At 48.8% G+C, this 18996-nt stretch overlaps 6 protein-coding genes across 6 annotated transcripts; 4 read left to right on the top strand and 2 right to left on the bottom strand.

Moving 5' to 3' along the window:
- Positions 1-971: 971 nt before the first annotated feature.
- On the bottom strand, positions 972-4837 carry BO85DRAFT_483257 (uncharacterized protein; the record flags this gene model as incomplete). Its single annotated transcript, XM_025663146.1, has 9 exons — positions 972-1208; positions 1254-2604; positions 2696-2953; positions 3015-3126; positions 3189-3769; positions 3813-4200; positions 4254-4446; positions 4496-4519; positions 4577-4837. 9 exons carry the CDS (start codon positions 4835-4837, stop codon positions 972-974), a joined length of 3405 nt encoding a protein of 1134 aa, XP_025521331.1.
- Positions 4838-5012: 175 nt separating this feature from the next.
- On the top strand, positions 5013-8311 carry BO85DRAFT_23270 (helicase). The gene is made up of 9 exons (XM_025654784.1): positions 5013-5344; positions 5394-6013; positions 6069-6173; positions 6231-6451; positions 6579-6776; positions 6832-7687; positions 7739-7932; positions 7990-8140; positions 8192-8311. Exons 1-7 carry the CDS (start codon positions 5126-5128, stop codon positions 7893-7895), a joined length of 2376 nt encoding a protein of 791 aa, XP_025521332.1. The 5' UTR covers positions 5013-5125; the 3' UTR covers positions 7896-7932; positions 7990-8140; positions 8192-8311.
- On the top strand, positions 7989-8450 carry BO85DRAFT_23243 (uncharacterized protein). The gene has a single exon (XM_025654783.1). The coding sequence runs from the start codon at positions 8024-8026 to the stop codon at positions 8279-8281; it is 258 nt and encodes an 85-aa protein (XP_025521333.1). The 5' UTR covers positions 7989-8023; the 3' UTR covers positions 8282-8450.
- A 2-nt stretch (positions 8451-8452) lies between these two features.
- On the bottom strand, positions 8453-11686 carry BO85DRAFT_444692 (beta-mannosidase). The gene is made up of 5 exons (XM_025659082.1): positions 11236-11686; positions 10218-11171; positions 9741-10171; positions 9452-9687; positions 8453-9399 (listed from the first exon to the last, which is right to left on the bottom strand). Exons 1-5 carry the CDS (start codon positions 11370-11372, stop codon positions 8620-8622), a joined length of 2538 nt encoding a protein of 845 aa, XP_025521334.1. The 5' UTR covers positions 11373-11686; the 3' UTR covers positions 8453-8619.
- Positions 11687-13805: 2119 nt separating this feature from the next.
- On the top strand, positions 13806-16968 carry BO85DRAFT_444694 (putative C6 transcription factor). Its single transcript, XM_025659083.1, has 3 exons — positions 13806-14446; positions 14523-15618; positions 15669-16968. The coding sequence occupies exons 1-3, from the start codon at positions 14223-14225 to the stop codon at positions 16662-16664; spliced, it is 2316 nt and encodes a 771-aa protein (XP_025521335.1). The 5' UTR covers positions 13806-14222; the 3' UTR covers positions 16665-16968.
- A 202-nt stretch (positions 16969-17170) lies between these two features.
- BO85DRAFT_444695 (glycosylphosphatidylinositol-alpha 1,4 mannosyltransferase I) lies at positions 17171-18992 on the top strand. Its single transcript, XM_025659084.1, has 3 exons — positions 17171-18363; positions 18430-18537; positions 18627-18992. Exons 1-3 carry the CDS (start codon positions 17359-17361, stop codon positions 18771-18773), a joined length of 1260 nt encoding a protein of 419 aa, XP_025521336.1. The 5' UTR covers positions 17171-17358; the 3' UTR covers positions 18774-18992.
- Positions 18993-18996: the final 4 nt, after the last annotated feature.

Here is an 18996-nt window from a genome sequence, read left to right on the forward strand (position 1 = left end):
AATCTGCAATCTTATTGGTGGTGAAGTCCCGTCTCTGCTCTATATGATGACTAATACTCACCTCGGCTGTCGCCGGCTCCACCAGCAAAGTCAGCTAGCGCAAGCGAGGACCCACCGCGCAGGTATAAAAGGCGGCTTCCCCCCCAAAGATTTTGAAAATCAAGCGACTCTACGTTAGTTTCCCTCCCCCCTACATTGGGATGATCCCACTGAAGACTCATTTGCTAACCACCTTTTTGCCTACAGTTCAAAGAATCACTTTAGAGTAGACGTCCCACCTCTGAGCTCTTCTAAAGAGCCACAGAATCTCCACCCTTGCTGATGACTGCTATGTCCTCGATGCCCTAAAGTGAAGCCGTTTTTTACTTCCGATTCGACTTCGCACTTGCACGCTCTGTTACGATCCATCGTCAGATGGACTTGTTTCGGGTGTCGGTGCGATGGTCCAGGGAGTGGTGATGATCTTTACCTTGTCATGATGTCTTGACTTCGGTCGGTCGGACTTGGTGGGTGTCGAGGAGGTCTGAAAGGTGTTTTCCCTTTTTCTTTGATTTTTTCTTATCTTTAATTCTGTTTCCCAGTTCGGAAAAACAAACATAGAATTAAAAAATGGAAAAACAAAATGGAAAAACAATTCAACAAGCATGATTATCATAATCTGTTCTCGTACTGTCAGGTTTCTTTACCTGCCATCTAGGCACTTGATGATAATGTTAAGCCTGCCCGACCACAAGTTTTTAGAAACGTCGCAGTCACTTTCTCGCCATCGCTATGGTTTGTCGAAATCGAATTGAGATCCCCGCTGTCTGCGTTGAAGCAATCTTCGATTTCGATCTGATGAGCCCGAAAGGGCTTATTTTTACGTCTATATATCGCAATCCAGATTGGAAGGGGTATTGATCGATCATTGTATCTACCTGCGAACCACATTTGTAACACGGGTTCAGTCGCCAAGGTTGCCACAAAGCGAGCTATGCTGAAGGGATAAAGACAATCTCTCCCGACCCAACCTTCTTCCGCCAAAGGGCCTTGAACGTCTCTTGCTCCTCTGTAAATCTCTGCACGAACTCCTGGCCTTCTTCAAATATTCTCGCTATTGCTCGCCTTCTGTCCACATATCCTTGTATCTCTTCTCTTGCCATATCACCCTGTGATTGCCGCCTCTCAATTTCCTCGTCGAACTCTGACAACTGAGCTTGCGCTTCTTCCTGCTTTTGTAGTGCTTTTCCTTATCGTAATCGGGCCACAGCAACCCAGTTCTCGATTAGCTCGTCTGCGATATCAGGTGGGGCGTAGAAAGTGAGCCCCAAGACTCTTTCCTGGATTGAAGACAGTAGCTGACTGAAATGCTGCACCTTGTTCCACGGAACCCATTCGGCTTGCTGCTCTACTTGGGTATCATGAGTTTGCTCCTGTTGCTGAAGCGCTAGCTGGGGTTCCTGATATGCTTGCTGAGCGTCCCTGAGTCGTTGCGACAAAAGTGTCATCCTGGTGTGCGCCATCTCGTGCTCTGCGCTCGGGCGATTACCATCATTAAGGATCTTCCACAGGTTACGCACGAGCCCCTTATGTGCTATTTTCTCCTGATTACCCAGGTGTGGCATATTATCAATTTCGTCGATAGTAAGCAAGCCGGGATCCTGCCAACGTGAGTTTGTCGGTTTGGATTCGCCTGTCGTGGCTTCAACTCCTGGGATCAAAGGCTTATCCGTCGTTTTGACGTTCTGTGGCCGCTTTGGAGAGGAACGTGTGCAGTCATGCATGCGGTATGCTCTCGTGTCCTGAAATTCTTCTTTGCAGAATCTGCACAGCAAAGCGATCCTCGTTCGCTTGGAAGGGAAAGAGTGCATTTCCCTTGCCTTTTGCTCATGAGTATCCGCGACGTGTTTTTCGAGTTGCCTCTTTGAGCTGAACCCAATAGTAGCTCTGTAACATTGAGGAAAGGAGCATTCAAAAGCTCTATCGTGCTTGCCCAAATGAGATTCTCTTTGCTGGACAGTCTCGAATCCTTGATGGAAGAACTCGCAGCTCATTCTGGGGCATTCATAGAGACGGTGGCCGTAGAAGGAATACAGTACTCTGCTGTCAGTTCTCCCATTGGTCGTATTTTCTGAGGTGGTTTTCTCTAGAATTTTCCTGATGCGAGTTATAACATCAGGTATGTCGAGACATTCATTGGTTGCTGCGTCTCGAGTAAGACAGCTTATTTGATTCTGCGTTGAGGCGAAGGCGTTAAGGAATTTCTCCGAAGTAGACCAGGGTCCGTGTTCTTCAATCCGCCTCTTTATCTCAAATGCAGAAGAGGGAATTTTGATTTCTTTTGCGGGATGTCGGTAGTGCGACTCTAGAAATTTCGAAAGAACTTCATTCAGCATCATAGCGTCCTGCCGATCTATGGTGCGCTTGAGGCCCTCCTGGAGATGGGATGACCAGAAGCATACTGCGTAGTCTAGGAACGTGTAATATCCAGCGCTTATGAGGTCTGCAACAGACTCGTCTGGCAGGAATGTCTCAAACCCGGGTAGAGCTAGGTAGCCCACACAGAGAGAAGCCATCCTCAACTCCACTTGTCTGACATCAATGAAATTTGTTCGAATAAGGAACCTAAGGCCCGATGATGTCAGAAAATAAGGAGGCGGATTTAGAGAAGATAAACAGGGTGGCGGCAGTCTTCCAGCTTAAAATGTGGACTTACAGCTTTGCAGTTGCATGAACAAGTTCAAGAGAACCATCGGTCTTGACTTCGACAAGCGAATCGCATAGGTCTCTAGAATCAAGGATCCATTGGCGACCTTCAAAGTCAACATCTTCGGCTTCAAGGTCAATTGAAACCGCGCCCTGTATCTCTCGCCACTGGAGTCTCCGTTTTGCGCACACTAGCCAGCCAAGAAGCTGAAATGCATGATTTCGGGAAGCCTGCTCTTCAAGGATATTGTTCAATATTCGCTCGTATCTGCATACCCCAGCACGGTTCAGCCTGAAATGTCAACTGAATATCCAGGGACAAGACTCACGCTTGGTCAAGTTGAGTTGGTATTTCTTTCGTGTTCAGCTCTTTATAGAGATCACCGGGTGAGACTTGACAGTAAAGGTTGTTCATAACAAGCTTCGCGAGAAGAAACATCCCTGAGAAACACTTTTATCAGAAAGAACCATTTGATTTCTCACATAGCATATTCGTAACCTACCGCCCGCCTTTTCCATGACAAGCTCAACCATCGCTTTTGTGATTTCGTCACCGAGTTGAAATTTCTTTTGCACCTCTGAGCCTCGGGACCTTATATATGTATAGATGTCGTCTCGCGTATCCTTCGAAGTGATCTCCAAGCTTGGAATATCACGTAAAGCCTTGGAGGTGATCGCGTCCCTTTGTGACACAAGAATACATATCGTGGATTCTGAACTATCACGATTCTGTGAATGCTCACTCATGAGGCGGATCCATTGAAGGATTTTCTTCCTTTCTATCTTACTGCACTCATCAAGACCATCGAGGATAATGCAAACTTGTCCCGAGTTTCTCATCATTACCTCTAGTAGCTCTTTGGCTATTGGTTCTGATGAAAATGCTCGCTTGCCTTTGCGACACATCTCTTCGAAGACATAAGGTATCAGATCGCTGTTTTTGTCTAGCAGCTGTGCGATAATACTGGCAGCAAAGCTAAGGAAGGAGCTTCGTTGCGAATCGCCAGACCTGAAATAGAACCAAATCGTAGATTGATAGCATTTGAGACAATCTTCGACCATAATGGATGTCAGGATAGTTTTCCTGTAGCATGATGTATTAGTAGAGTCCTCTTCCAATATAAGACATCAGGACAATACCAGCTCCTGGGATACCATTCACCCAGAGCATCGACTGCGCGATTCTCTCCTTCCACGCACAATAGATCTTATGACGCAAAATCCAAGTTCCGGCTTGAGTATTGCAACTTCGCACACTCCTGAAAGATTCTTGATCACTCGCAACGTCTGCGCTATTCAGCCAGCATTGAATCTCTCTCAGCTGACGCATTGTCTCGTCTTTTCGCAGCTTCTTAAGTGCATCGGCGGATCTGACCCCTTCTACGCGGATCTCTTCGAGTTGCGCAAAGGTGAGCCTATCCCCAAAAACCTGTCTGTGGCGTTTCAAACTGTCGACAACCGGTCCGAACTTTGCCTTATAGGTGGACCAGGTAGCCTGAAAGACCTGTTTCCACACTTGGTGAGATCAATATTATGTACTCGAATGCCTCCATTGGCACATCACTCACTTGGCTTCCTGAAGTAAGCAACCGCGGTTTTGTGAAACTCCAGAATGTCATGAAACATAGACTCCACAGCTCGTTGAACTAGAGGGTTTCCATCAATGAGTCCATTGCAACTTTCTAGAAGCTCTAGGCTTTCTCCAATGACTTTATAAGTATCCAAGAGCTCGTTAAAAGCTTCAGATACAGAACTCGCAACCTGCAGAATATTAGGAGCTGGAAGCATAGTGACCTAGATTGGGCAATACCTGTAACAGAAACTTCATTGGCCCCTGTTCGACCATGTAAGCCAGTGTCAATGCATCGGATCATAACGGACTGGGGAGTACCCAAACAAATCCCAGAAGGTTAGTCGTGTTCAGCAAGGTCTCTATAACTTCACCATGTCTCTCCATTATATCAACAAACTTGGAGAGGCGTCGCATATTTTGCAGGCGTCTTTCTGTCGCTTGTTTCCTTTCGATCTTGACGATTGAGCGTTTAAGAGCCGCCAGAGATGTCATCTCGAATTCCCGCACAAGGATAGGCCCTGACTGAGACTTGAATGAATCCAGGGCCAGCTGAAAGCTGGTAATTTTTTCCGTCGCCATGGTTTTCATCGTTTCTTGGCTGGTAGGAAGATACGTCGGCCTCTCCGTCTTCAATCGCGACAAGGCTGTGGTGGCATGGCGGATGGGCCTGGAGCGATCAGGCAGCGATGTGGCAGTGCAGCTGATGCGTCAAGCGGCTAGCGCCAGAAATCTCCTAAGACCAACATCTTCCCCAATAGTTCCCTCATAAGCAGAACCAGCGAGAATGTGTCTTCGTACGGAGTGCACTGGAGAAGGAAGTTTGTCTACGATAGTGAAGCGTTTGTTCTGTTATAAAAAGGGCGAGACATGGCAGGAATTCGGGCTGTTGGCGGCATCAAGAGGAAATACCCTGCTGACGGAGTCGGGGGTTTCTGTGATGGTCCGGATTCTTCCACAGCCCGCAAAGTCAAACAGGAACATAACCATCACGAAGAAATCGATCTAACAAACGGCAAGTATGATCCTAGCCAACAGTCAGACAGCTCCGTAGTAGATGCAAACAATACAATAATCTGCTTTGGATCTGTGCGTGTCTACACCGATTTTCTTTTGGTCTATTTGCTTACCAAAATAGATTTTCAACATTCATGCACAATTCCTCACTGGCCCACCTGGAGGTTGCAGCTCCTCCTCATCAAATGCAGATAACGAGGGAACGATTCATCATCTCGAGATTCTTTTGGGTTCTGAGAACTGTGTAATATACTCTCCGTTGACGGATGATATCATAGGCTTCGTCAATTTGGGAGTTTCCAACGCTCTGAGGGGATTGTTTGAGATCGAAGAAACACGACTGACAATCCCTCTTCTGCATTCAGAGTGGAAGTGTATGACACAGTACAACACTCCGAATGCCTGGGAATCAAGTGTCGAGATCACTATTTTTGGATCACGGAAGAATGCTCTGCTTGTTGGTGATTACCTATCATCTCAAGCTCTATTCCTTCAAGACCCGACGACCTGTTGTGATATTCAATATGAAAACCCCCATAAGTTCCCATTCACGAGTGTTGAGAAGCTTGATAGCGAAGCATCTGATTTGGATGACTACGGTTGCCTTACTATGAATGAGGCTATACCCACTTCCGCCAAAATCTCAGAAAGAAGTTTGCAGAATGTACTTGACAATTTGCACGAGCACGACTACCTTGAGCAAGTTCAACCCGATGAGCACCTGGTTATTCCACTTTTCGCGTATGTATTTATGAAGACTTTGTTAGCACTTTCTCCCGATTAACATACTATGCAGCCACCAGAAAGAAGGCATCGATTTTATGATACGCCGAGAAACCGGTCGATCAACATCTTCCATATCCCTCTGGGATGCTCATATGGACAATTACAGCAATATATGGTAAGAAGGCTTAGTAGAAGCTATTTCATGCTGGTTTGCTGATGTGATCTCCACCAGCCAATATCATGCAATCACAGGTGATTCCGCTCTAGAGGTCCCAGTTGGCCCCTTGGGTGGCATCATCGCGGATACAATGGGCCTTGGTAAAACAGTGACAACGTTGTCAACCATTGCCAGCACCCTTCTTCACGCGAAAGAATGGGGCAAGAGAAGGGACGCGCCTTGGTCAGCTGGCCTAAGAACAGCTGCAGCCACAATGGTTGTTCTCCCAAATGAAGGTGAGATGCGACACTGATGCACAATTCAAGACCCTCGTTCTTACTATCCAAGCGTTGATGGAACAATGGCTTGATGAGATCCGCGATAGGCTTTCCACTAATCCCCAATGAGCTCCATTGAGTATAGTTCTAATTTTGATAAGTAAATTTAAGCCGGGAACTTTTAAAACCTGCAAATACCACGGTGCCTCGCGCAAAGTCCATTTTCCCACCTTCGAGGACTACGATATTGTGTTGACAACATACGGAACTATCAGTACGGATTTCACTGGGAAGGAAAGTCCAATATTCCAGACAGACTTCTTTCGCATCGTTCTGGATGAAGGTACGAATAGTATTATCAAACAGCATAAAGATTCTTGATAACAAACAATGTCTAGCACACCACATAAAATCAAGGTCCACGATGATCCATGAAGCGGCGTGTAATATTTCAGCAGACAGACGCTGGTGTCTCACTGGGACCCCAATACAGAACGATCTCGATGATCTTGGTGCCCTGGTGTCTTTCCTTCGTGTCCCACTACTTGAAGACCGAGAGGTTTTCCGGAAGCACATCATCAACCAAACCTACAATATAAGCGGCGATCGCTTTGAAAACCTTCGCTTACTTCTTGGTTGTATATGCCTTCGTCGAACTATGAGCCTTGGAATGCTTGTGAAACCAACGATCAACAATCTGAAGTTGAACCTGGCTCCCGAGGAAAGAGAAGCATACATTAACATATTGGACTATCACAATAGGCTCATTGATGTCTCAGTCAGCAAAGGGGGCTCCGTGGGTGGGTTCCAAACAGTTCTGCAGCTGCGAATATTCTGCAACAATGGGCTTTACAGAAAGAAGGACATCCGAGCCTCCCCTACCGATCTCCTCACTTCTGAAGAGTACTTGAATTTTTGGCAAGGAAACCATGAGTCTCAGTCTCCTGGTACTGACAGTGAAGCTCTAGCCCTTGGCTCATACAAACTCTCTGACTCTAAAACTTCTCCTGAATCCTCTAATTCGGTCGGCGAACCTTGCAGAATGTCCCGACAAAGCAGTAATATGCTGGACCTGGCAAAAATAGAAGGTCCTGCGTCGGAGCTATTGCACGCTCCTAATTTGGTCCGGGAATCGCTGACCCCTGAGTACTTATCTCTGGTCGATCAATCTCTGCAAGCTCTCGAAGGGACGTTCTCAACAAAACATCACGCCATTTTGAAGACTATCCTTGGCCATATCCCGCAAGAGAAAGGGTATGCCCAAATTCCTAATCTTCTATCTGGCTACTCTAACCTCGCTCATAGAATTGTCTTCTCAGCCTGGACCAAGAGCCTCGACATCATGGCAGAGCTGTTACGCCACCACGACATTGCCTTCGCCCGAGTAGACGGGTCCATGTCGTTTTCGCAGCGTCAGCAAGCATTCCAAAGCTTCAAGACAAGCAGACAAGCAGCGACGTGAATATACTTCTGATGACCATTGGCACCGGTGCGGTTGGGTATTTATTCCTCTTCCTAAACTGTCTTTACGTGCAAAATAGTTGATATTTAAGCAGACTGAATCTCTCCATCGCCACACGGGTGCATATTATGGAACCATCGTGGAATCCGATGGTCGAGCAGCAAGCAATTGGTCGCGTTGTTCGTCTCGGACAAAAGCGACCGGTGGTGATTACTCGGTATATCATGAAAGATACCGTTGAAGAGGTATTCACCTTTCTATACGTTCGGAAAGATATAGTACTAACTCCCCTCAAGAGTGTAGTGTCTCGCCAAGATTTGAAGCTCGACGTCGCTATGGGCGGTTTTGACGGGGCCTCTTGTGAGGCAGCTGGTCATGATGTATGATTGTATGAGAAGTACTGTCTGTCGTTTTTATCACATATTTCATGTGTCTTCTTATTTTGTTGAATAGACAAATGTCCGGTTGGACTGTTTCCTTCACGAATAACTCGGGCTACAAATGGACTGGGATATGACCTGGAGTTCTCTTATATAGACTGCCTTTGGTATCGATATTCGGTTCTTGTGCTCGGAGAAATTGAAGAAGAGCTAATGGTATATGCATAAGTGCTCAAGCGAACACAATTTTGCTTGATCTACTAGAGCGTAATCAAAAAGAAAGAGAATCTTTGCTGCAGTACTATGTGAATCAAATGCATCGCTAGATATTGTCAATTGTAGAATCATTGGCCGAGGAATTTGTACTTCAACGTCTCATCCACCCGCAGCCCCGTGACCGTGACTGTCTGAACATCACCAGGAACAATATCCATCGCGCTATCGCTAAATCTGACACCGTCGCGTTCCTCGAATACCAAACATTTGACGGGCCTCTGGGTGCTGATCTGGAACACCTGCTGATCAGAGGCTTCAGAAACCTTCTTTACCTCAAGTCCACGATCCGCAAAATCAAGATACTTGAATGGCTGAGGCCAATCCACGTCTCGCGCAACGATTTTATCATCCACCCACAGTCGAGCAGCGAGGACGTGGGGTTCTGTATCAATGGTGTGGTCGATGATCCCGTCGATGATAAGGTTTGTAGTCCCATTGGACACTATGTCGACGTTTTCTCGCACAATCCGCTCCCGTATCTCTCGTCCAGTGTCCACGGAGAGGAATCTGAGCTCGACCTTTCCGGATATAGTTTTCTGTAAGGAGCTGACCACCCAGAGCTCATACTTGCTTGTCTTTGGGGGCTGCGCGTGGGTGATGCTCCAGTCGTGGTGTTCTCGTCGTACACCTACGGCGACTGGGTTCAATACACGGGCTACAGCGTAGTAGGCGGGCTTGGGCCGCAGGAAGTAGTCGACAATAGCCCATGAGATAGTCGGCCAGCAATCATTCAGCTGCCAGAGTAGTGCACCGCCACAGTGTCTTTCGTCTCCCCATTGGCGACGCCACCCACGGTATCCGAACATCATTGTTTCGGCCTGGACAACCTGGGTGAGATAGATGTAGGTCTATGTTCGACGCGTTAGCAATGCTGGTTAACCTGGGTAAATGGTCACACACCTCGAGGTCAGTAGCAGTTCGCAGGTTCTCGACAAGGTAAGTAGCGATGCGACGTTCGTGTCCGTCGGCCTTGTTATGGAAATCAAGAACGTGCGATTGCGGGTATTTGTCTTTTTCATTCTCGACGAAGTATTCGATCGTTGACATGTGCGGGAAAGCCTCCATGCCGAATTCGCTATTGAATCTGCCACCTAGCGTATCGAAGATTTGATACTTTTCCTGCGTGCCATGCCAAACTACAACCGTCAGTTTCCTGAGTTGAATAAAGTGTGAGAGGAAGCAGCATTACCATTCCACTGGTGCATATCGCCGACTGTAGGATCGGAGGTTATTTTGCCGTCACCCCAAGGGCTGCCTGGGTGGTAGAACGTGTTCGGTGAAAAGCGCTCAACCACTGACGGCAACAGCTTTTCGTAGATGTATCTGGCGGGAAAGTCTGTCTTTAGCCAGTTTTCAGGGTTTTTATCTTCGTAGTTATATTCGAGACCGGCCTGTTCCTGGACTTGGTAGTCCTCATTATTACCAACATAGACTACAATGGATGGATGATGGCGCATGCGGCGGACGTTGTAGATCGCCTCTTGTTCGATAGACTTCAATAGTTCGGGCCAGGTTGGATAATTTCCACATCCGAACATGAAGTCCTGCCACACTAAAACACCGAGCTCATCGCAAGCCTCGTAGAAACTATCGTCTTCGTAACAACCACCGCCCCATACCCTAGGTATTGTTAGTCCTAAGTCTACATTTGGGCAAGGGAACAGACCTGATCATGGCTTGGCGGCCGGCAACCATCAGCTCGATCCATTTTCGATATCGCTCCGGAGTGATGTTCGGAAGTAGGTTGTCTGCGGGAATCCAGCACGACCCGCCGCAGAATATATCCACACCGTTAATTCGGAAGAAGAACGATTTTCCGTGCTTGTCCGGCCGCTGCACGACTTCAGCAGTCCTGATTCCAATCTTCTTGGTAACTCTATGGAGTTCAAGTTGATCGGTCTTCAGTGAAGCTGAAATTTCGTAAAGAGTGGAATCACCATATCCGTGTGGCCACCAAAGGCGAGGCTGGTCTATGCTGAACTCTACCTTTGCCCTGCCGTCTTGGGGTGTGGCTTCTGCTTGAGCAATTTGCTTTCCATGTAGTGTGATGGTGAAGTTGACCTTGTATGGTGGTTCAAGATCAACAAGGTCAAGCTCTGCAAATGCTGAAATAGAAGCAAACTTGTGAGTGGGGACCAGATCGATCTCCGCCCAGAGATCTGCCAACCTTGTGGAATAAACTTCCAATCTCACTGCTCTCCAGATACCTGCCGTCATGAGGACCGGGCCCCAGTCCCAGCCCCAATGATATTGAGCTTTTCTGACGCTCATCCTCGCGGGATCCCCGTTGAAAGAGGCCCAGTTGTGTTTCGGGTCCTGTCTCCGAAGTTCCTGGGCACGCAGCATCGCACAATCAAATTCAATCTCCAGAACGTGCTCATCTCCGCAATCCAGAGCCTCGGTGACATCTACTCGATAGGCCTGAAACATGTTATTGCTTTCTAGGATAACATTGTTATCAAGTTTGACTTTGGCAAATGTATCAAGGCCATCGAATGCCAGGACAATCCTCGATCCTGCCAGGACAGTTGGCCTTTGCAGTATCTTGCGGTATGTCCATGACTTGTCGTTGACCCATCGTGCGTCTAGTTCATTGAACCCCACGTATGGGTTCTCCAGCCTAAACAATATCCAATATGTACGTTAGCGACGTTTGCCGCGAAAGATTCCGTAATAGTACGCACTTTCCATTCGCCTGTAGGTCCTGGTGAACGACAGACGGAACGACAGGAACTGGCATCCATGCGTCTGAAGCAAGGTCATCCCTATCTTTAAAGTACCACCCTGTTGACAGAGTGTATTGCGCGAATGCTGCCATCATGGGGTCTTGGAGGGGTAATTGATACAGGAACCGGCAATTGATTGCTGCTTCAACCCAATTTCAAGCCGGACAGTCAGAGCTCAATAAATAAAAAACCCCATAGCCTTTGAAACATACTACACAGCAATAGGTATGGATATAGTTGCATCCAGGGTCCAGGGTGAGGCTTTACAGAGTGGGTGCCTGGGGAAGCTATGCGGAGAAGTCCCCGCCTCCACGTGCTGCCATTTCCTTTTTGGGCGATCCCCTGACGGAGCACGGGGCCTTTCCCAATTGGGCATCGCTTCCTCTCCATCAACTCTCCCACAGTTAACTCTGTATATCCTCTCGTTCTCTCATTGTCGTGTATAGACCACACAATGAAGCTTGCTATCATCGCCTGCTATCATAGGCCTCAGTACACAAAAGATTTGCATTAGGAATCCCTCTGTGACTAACACAATCATACTCTCCAAACCACTGTCTATCCGAAACCGCGCTGTGTCTACTGTGAGACACTTCGCTCCGACCTTACCCATTATGGCACGGCAGGTGCTCCGCACACTAATTTGGAATCGTCCTCCGGTGAGAGTCGTTCTTTATCGTCCGAAGATAGTACCTGACAGCTCTCAAGATCTCCAGATAAAACGATCGCCCGTCACCAACTCTCCAGTGACCACTTCACCTTTCTTTGCCGGCTTGGTTGCGGCCTTCAAGACGGTCCGGGCGCCCACCTTCTTAAGCGACCCCATAATACGGCAAGGCCGTCGCGAGGTAACATCCTCCGGTCCTTCGCCACTAGCCTACCCCTCGTCGCTTGGAATTACGACTCCTCACTCCTCATCTCTTTGCACCAGAGCAAGAGTGAGTCGACTGCCTGAATCCTGAGCGCTAGTAACCGACGCACCCCTCCTTCTCGGCATTTTCGTGCCTGCTATCCATGATCCAGGACCTCTGGGTAAAACGGCCCTGGCTATCCCATCAGGTGCCGCGCTGGCTTGGCGTGCATGTGAAAGGATAAAATGTCTCACTCTTGGCGTCTAGTGAAATTAGCCTGTTTACCCACCGCTGCTATTGGTGAGTATTTCGGCGATTGGTTGTCATCTTCCCGACAAGCCGAGATTATTGTCGTGCACCGAATCCTCTGTCCCCTGAGACGGCTCGGTTCAGCCCGAGTTCCAGTTGTTGAAAACCTGACAAGAATGCCTCACAGACGTGATGTGCACTGTCAGTCACCCCAGATCTACACCAAGCGATTCTGGAAGACTACTACGTCTGGTTGGATGGCAAAAATTGCAAGTGCACAAGAGCTTCAGCAGGCCTTTCAAAGTTAGACATAGCCAGTCCCCCGACAAAATTGCTCCGGCATCTGACACCTGCACGGGATTTAATTAATTTTGGAAATGAGGAACTGGCCACCTCATGCGGGGTCGTGCATTTAATTGGCGGAGGCACATTTCACCCAGCAACCAAACTGGACGAAGACCCTGGAAGTGGGCATAATCTTGTATAAACCCTGATACATTTTTGCCCCTCGGACGACATGGTGTAGGGCGACCCAGGAACAGTAAGCTTCCAGGTCGCGGATGAAAGGATAGTTCACCAAGCACGCCGATTACATCCGGCAAACCTTGTCAGACACACAGATGTTCTTACTTCTTGCCTGGCCATTAAGCAATCAGGTGGCACCACAATGTCTGAGCGTGGTGGACCGGCGTTGCTATACTCAGTCTCCCGCACTACTAGCTCTTGGGCTCAGGAGTAGCCGGCCCTAGCAGAAGCCCACTCCACTACTATTTTCTCTGGACCCCTGAGTTACACGTCCATCTCCTGAGCTTGATACCCCATAGCTCAGTGTGATAATTTGTAGAATTGTGTCATTGGGACGGTGCTGGGTGCAAGAGCAAATGCTTCTGATGGGGACTAGCGTACCAGATGTGCTTGGTCCGGCCATCTATTGGATAGCCTCAACCTGGGGTAAGGCCCAGCATTTACAAAAGACAGAAAAATCACTCGGAGACCCGGGGCTCACCGAGGGCTAGTGATAGGTGGAAGGACGCATCATCATCACACTCAGGCGTGTATAATTCCACGCCGGACAGGGTTACTGGACCGATGAATTCAGGCGCCAGGAGAACAGACCACCATATGCTGTTTGCCGAGTCTGTGAACGCATCACACAACCCTTCTCGTACCCTGCGTATAATTAGGCGCAGGGTTGAATATAGTAGGCAGCCAACAGGGTCTGCAGGTCGGTTCGTCTGCCAGCATGCAGAAACCAGACAGAAACGGTCGCATCCTGCATAAAATAAATTAAAAGGACGAAATGCGGGGGTGGAGGCCATGCTGACCACTGGTGGCCTGCGAGGGTCCTCGTCCAGGAACTTCCGTTGTTGGGCACCTCCTGCTTTCTCTCGGTGCAAACCGTGATGTTCCCAGCGTCAACGCTGCCGATGATCGTCTAACCCCGAGGCTGGCCTGCTCACTTCCCCAAAACAGGAGCTGAGTTCCCGCGTGGATATATTGTGTTTTTCTTCCTCTTCACCGTCTTCGTTTGATGAGCCTTTCTTTGCTTTTCTTCTACTTCTACCCTCATTGTTTCCTCGGACAATGACCACTGCAGCAACTAACTGATTACCTGCATAACTGACTCGGACTACTTGCTCGGTCTATTTGATCCACTTGCTATTTCCTCCTCTGACAAACAAGGATCCCTGCTCTTCGGTGCATCTAACCTGCTGGTCTCCCTGCGACTCGGTGCCAATGGCCCTTTCGAGTTAATCTCGCCACCCTAAAGTGTCTCAACGGGTACACTTCCCGACTATCCGTCAAGCAAAAGTCTCCAGCAAACTATCCCCCGATCGCAAAGCAATGTTTCATACGTTCGAAGGGTTCGAGAACCCATCTCTTCCGACTACTGTGCGTGGACGCAACCAACGTCAACAATCTGTCGGACGCCGAGTCACTACGCTCCGGGCCTGCACATCTTGTCGGCACCGAAAAATTAAATGTGACGGAGAAAAGCCATGTGAAGCATGCAGATGGTATAAGAAAGCAGATTTGTGTCAGTACTCTGATCCTCGGCCATCTCGCAGGTGTGACTGTCCCCTTCCTCCACTGCAGCCGCGATCGAGGGACGACTCGAAACTAACAAATGTATCAATCAAGCAGGCATGTGGAGAAACTATCGACCACACTCGATGAATTTAGAGGAGTGCTTGACAAGCTCTTCCCTGGCATTCCAGCGGAGACCCTAGTCAACTTGCCTCGGGACAAGCTCTTGGAGCTGACAGGCAAGGGGGCTTCCCAGATGCAGACGCAAGCGCCACACCCGGCATCCCCAGCAACCTCGGCATCAGTGGAGGCTCACGCATCTCCGGCATCCAGCGAAGACGGCAATCTCGAGTCTTTACAAACCATACCTGATCACACAACTGATGATCGCGAATTGAAGAGTTCCGAGCTCACGAGTACCGTGTCCGACGATGTCAACGCTTTATCTCTCTCGGCCAAACAGCCATCCTCCTATTTGGGTGTGTCTTCCATCCATGCTGTGTTAAAGGTGATAGTATGGCTAGAGCCGAGCTCCCTCTCTCACCTGTCTCGCGCACCTGCCACAGGAGTTCGTCGGGATTCTGTCATGGAGATTTCTTCGCCAGAGGCCCAGGCCTGGCAGGTCTTTGGGTCTCAGTCGCACCATGGCACTTCAACTGTGCCCGAGTCTCAACTGCTTGACGCTTACTTTACCTACTTTCAACCGTTTGTTCCAATGCTGGACGAACATTCTTTTCGCCAAACGTATCTTTCTTCGCGCAGGAAGGACAAGCAATGGCTCGCGTTGCTTAACATTGTCTTTGCTTTGGGCAGCATAGCAGCCACCCCTGCCGATGACATGTCTCATCAAGCATATTATATGCGGTCAAAGAGCCATTTGGATTTGGAAAGCCTTGGTTCCCCGCACGTAGAAACCATTCAAGCTCTGGGCCTCATGGGTGGCTATTACCTCCACTATAGCAGCCAGCCCAACCTCGCGTACTCCATGATGGGGGCGGCATTGCGCATGGCCGCAGCTCTGGGCTTGCACAAGGAAGTCTCGGATGGTCAATACGGCAACAGCAGGAATAGGTTATTTTCAGTTGATCACAAACGTCGAGTCTGGTGGTCTCTGTTCTGTCTGGACACGTGGGGTGGCATGACCTTGGGCCGACCAAGCATGGGTCGACTGGGTCCAGCGATCACCGTTAAGTTGCCACATTATAGGGAAACAGTATGTCTTCCCTTTTCTGATTTTCTTTTCTTTCTTTGCTGACCTATTAGGGGAATGTGCTCGACCTTCTACCACTTCTGGAAAATGTTCGATTCTGCAAGATCGCGACACAAATCCAGGAGGTGCTGGCCGTAGCACCGTTGACAAAGCCTCACGAAATGGCAAATCTTGATAGTCAGCTTCTCGAATGGTATGATAACCTCCCGTATATTCTCAAAGACCACGAGCCATGCTCGGAGTCGATCGCAATCACGAGGACTGTCATGAAATGGCGATATTACAATCAGCGGATGCTCTTGTATCGCCCCACTCTGCTCAGCTACGCCATGCGCCGCGTACCATACATTGTGCTCAGGTCCGAAGAAAGGACAGCTATTGAAAGATGTAGGGAGATTGCCGAGGCTACCATACAGGATGTAGCTACCAAGGCACAATTCCATCAGATGTCGGGCTGGAACGCAGTATGGCTTATCTTCCAGGCTGCAATGGTTCCTCTTCTAGGACTGTTCCTCAATGATGGTACAGTTGATGACCCGAGAGCGACAGCTGAAGCATGTCAGGCCCAAGTGGAAACAACAATGCTTGTCCTAGAGCGCTTGGAACCTTGGAGTCCAGCCGCCAAATCGACGCTAGAAGCCGTTTCCCGGATCTTTGAGGCTGGTAAACGGTGCCACAATGTCACCGGAGAAGCCCACAGCATTAACAGCGGTAGCTGTGTGACAGCTACTGAAGATCTTGGCGCAGTGCCTGGGGTATCCCCGTTGCAAATTGACTTCGGTCGCGCAATGCCACACGAGAATGGATTTGTGGATCCTTTTGAGCCCCAGTTTATCAATGATTCTGCTGGGCAGTATCTTTGGGACTTTCTTAGCTGGAGCGACAGTAACTTGTTGCAGGGTTTGGCTGATATTGACAATATCAACAACGCACCACTGTTTCCCCAGGAGGAAAGGAATACAAAGTATGGAAGCAGCGAGAGTACTTATTTTGGAGGTCAATTGGGAGATTCAACATTTTTCATCAATTCAGGGCCGTCTTTCTACTAGGGTGGTGCAGCCTCATCGCTGCTGGTGTTCAATTCTGTCACATGGTGTTTTATTATTCGCTCGCTTGGTACTTGTTACAGCTCATTCACTATCTTAGCGGTTTCAGATCACATAGTTATTCATGATTGATGCATTTACGGGCGATTCGGAGGATTTGTACTGAGAACATGGTATCAGGATAGCAGAAGGTACTGCTTAGCAATGTATTTTCAACCTTGGAAGGCACAAACTAGCTATGAGTCAACACATGCTAATGAAATCTGATAGAGGTGGGCACCTCTTCATTATGAATCAAGAAGGAAATCACACATCTCGACTGAATCCACGTAGTTTAACTTCCGCGTCAGAAATGTGAGACGCAGTATAATAGAAAAAATATCTTGAATGAGACCCTCCTCTTCAAGATACACAGCTTCCTAATCAGGCAAGATCATCTTCCTGCTGACTCAGCACCGAACCGGTCACGTTTCCTCGCGTCGGGATAGCTTCATCTAACCAACCAGAACCCACGATGCCCACCAAATAGACATAGGATGGTGAGAACAGCAAATCTGTACATACTAGCTACTACCATATTGCTCGGCGACCTACAACATCCCATCCAGCCGAAATCCTCACCTCCAGGTTGCCCCAGGAGTAAGCTATCACCGATGAAGTAACCAACCACAACACTACCATCAAAATGCCCTCGAAAATGGCATCATCATCATCCTTCTTCCAATCCCCCACCCTAGTCTACACCTCCGCCATAGCTCTCCGCGCCATCCTCCTCATCTATGGCGCCTGGCAAGACGCCAACTCCGCCGTCAAATACACCGACATCGACTACCTCGTCTTCACCGACGCAGCCCGCTACGTCTCCCACGGCGCCTCGCCTTACGAAAGAGACACTTATCGCTACACGCCCCTCCTAGCATGGCTGCTCCTCCCGACCTCCTGGACCGGCCCATCTCTACTCTTCTCCTTTGGAAAGGCCCTCTTCGCCCTCTCCGACGTTCTCGCCGGATGGCTCATCGCTAGATCCCTCGTCTCCGCGTACGGAATGGACGCTCCTCGCGCCTTGAAGTACGCTAGTTTCTGGCTTCTGAACCCCATGGTCGCCAACATTAGTACCCGGGGTTCCTCTGAGGGGCTGCTTGGAGTGCTGGTCATTGCTCTGCTTTGGGCTGTGCTTCGCAGAAGGATCGTGCTGGCGGGTGTCTTGCTGGGACTAAGTGTGCATTTCAAGATCTACCCGTTTATCTACGGAGTGTCGATTATTTGGTGGTTGGATCGCGAACGAGACGGCAGCAGCAGCGCGTTAAAGAACGCTGCTGGAAGCAAAGATACCAGTATCGTCACCAAGTTGATCAACTTCATCACTCCCCCCCGCATCATCCTCACCCTCACTTCCCTCATCACCTTCACTCTCCTCAATCTCCTCATGTACTCACTTTACGATACCCCCTTCCTGCAACATACCTTTCTCCACCATCTCACGCGCATCGACCACCGCCATAACTTCTCCCCCTACAGTACCCTCCTCTACCTCTCTGCTGCAGGCGAGGTGCAAGGGAACTTTGAGTCCTTGGCGTTTATCCCGCAGTTACTTCTTTCTGTTGTGGTTATCCCGCTCGTCCTGGCGAAGAAGAGTCTCCCTGGGGCGATGCTCGCGCAGACGTTCGCATTTGTTACCTTTAATAAGGTTTGTACGAGTCAGGTATATGCACCCCCTTTCCTTAGTTTACTTACGACGAAAGCAGAGCTGATAGGAAAATCGTTGTAGTATTTCCTCTGGTACCTCATCTTCCTCCCTTTCTATCTCCCGGGTTCTTCGTTGCTGAAGGCTCCGCGGTTTGGGGGCGTTGTGGCGGCTGCGTGGGTCGTTGGGCAGGTATGTTCTATCCCTATCACATCACTTTTCCTTCATTCTTATATCAAATATTTATTTATGGATTGTACTGATTAATGAATGTGTGGCAGGCACTGTGGCTGCAACAAGGATATAATCTGGAGTTTCTGGGGTTGAGTAGTTTCATGCCCGGGTTGTTTTTGGCTTCGGTGGGGTTTTTTGCGGTTAATGTTTGGATTCTGGGGGTGATTGTTCAGGATGTGGGGGCATCTTCTTAGTTGAATAGGTAGTTTGTTTTGTTTTTGGGGTATGTTATTATGTAGATTAGGGTGGAGGGTTGAGGTTAAGGGGAGGAGGGTGTGATGTACTTAGGGAGGGATTATAGTTGGGGGCATCCCGATGTGTTAGAAGCGATCAATGTGGTTGAGTACGGACTACATAATTAGCATATTGGTTAGGACAACATTGGAATTACAAAGTCATTTTGGTTTATTGAAGGAA

This window comes from Aspergillus piperis, assembly GCF_003184755.1.
Source record: "Aspergillus piperis CBS 112811 unplaced genomic scaffold BO85scaffold_1, whole genome shotgun sequence".
NCBI classification, from domain to species: domain Eukaryota; kingdom Fungi; phylum Ascomycota; class Eurotiomycetes; order Eurotiales; family Aspergillaceae; genus Aspergillus; species Aspergillus piperis.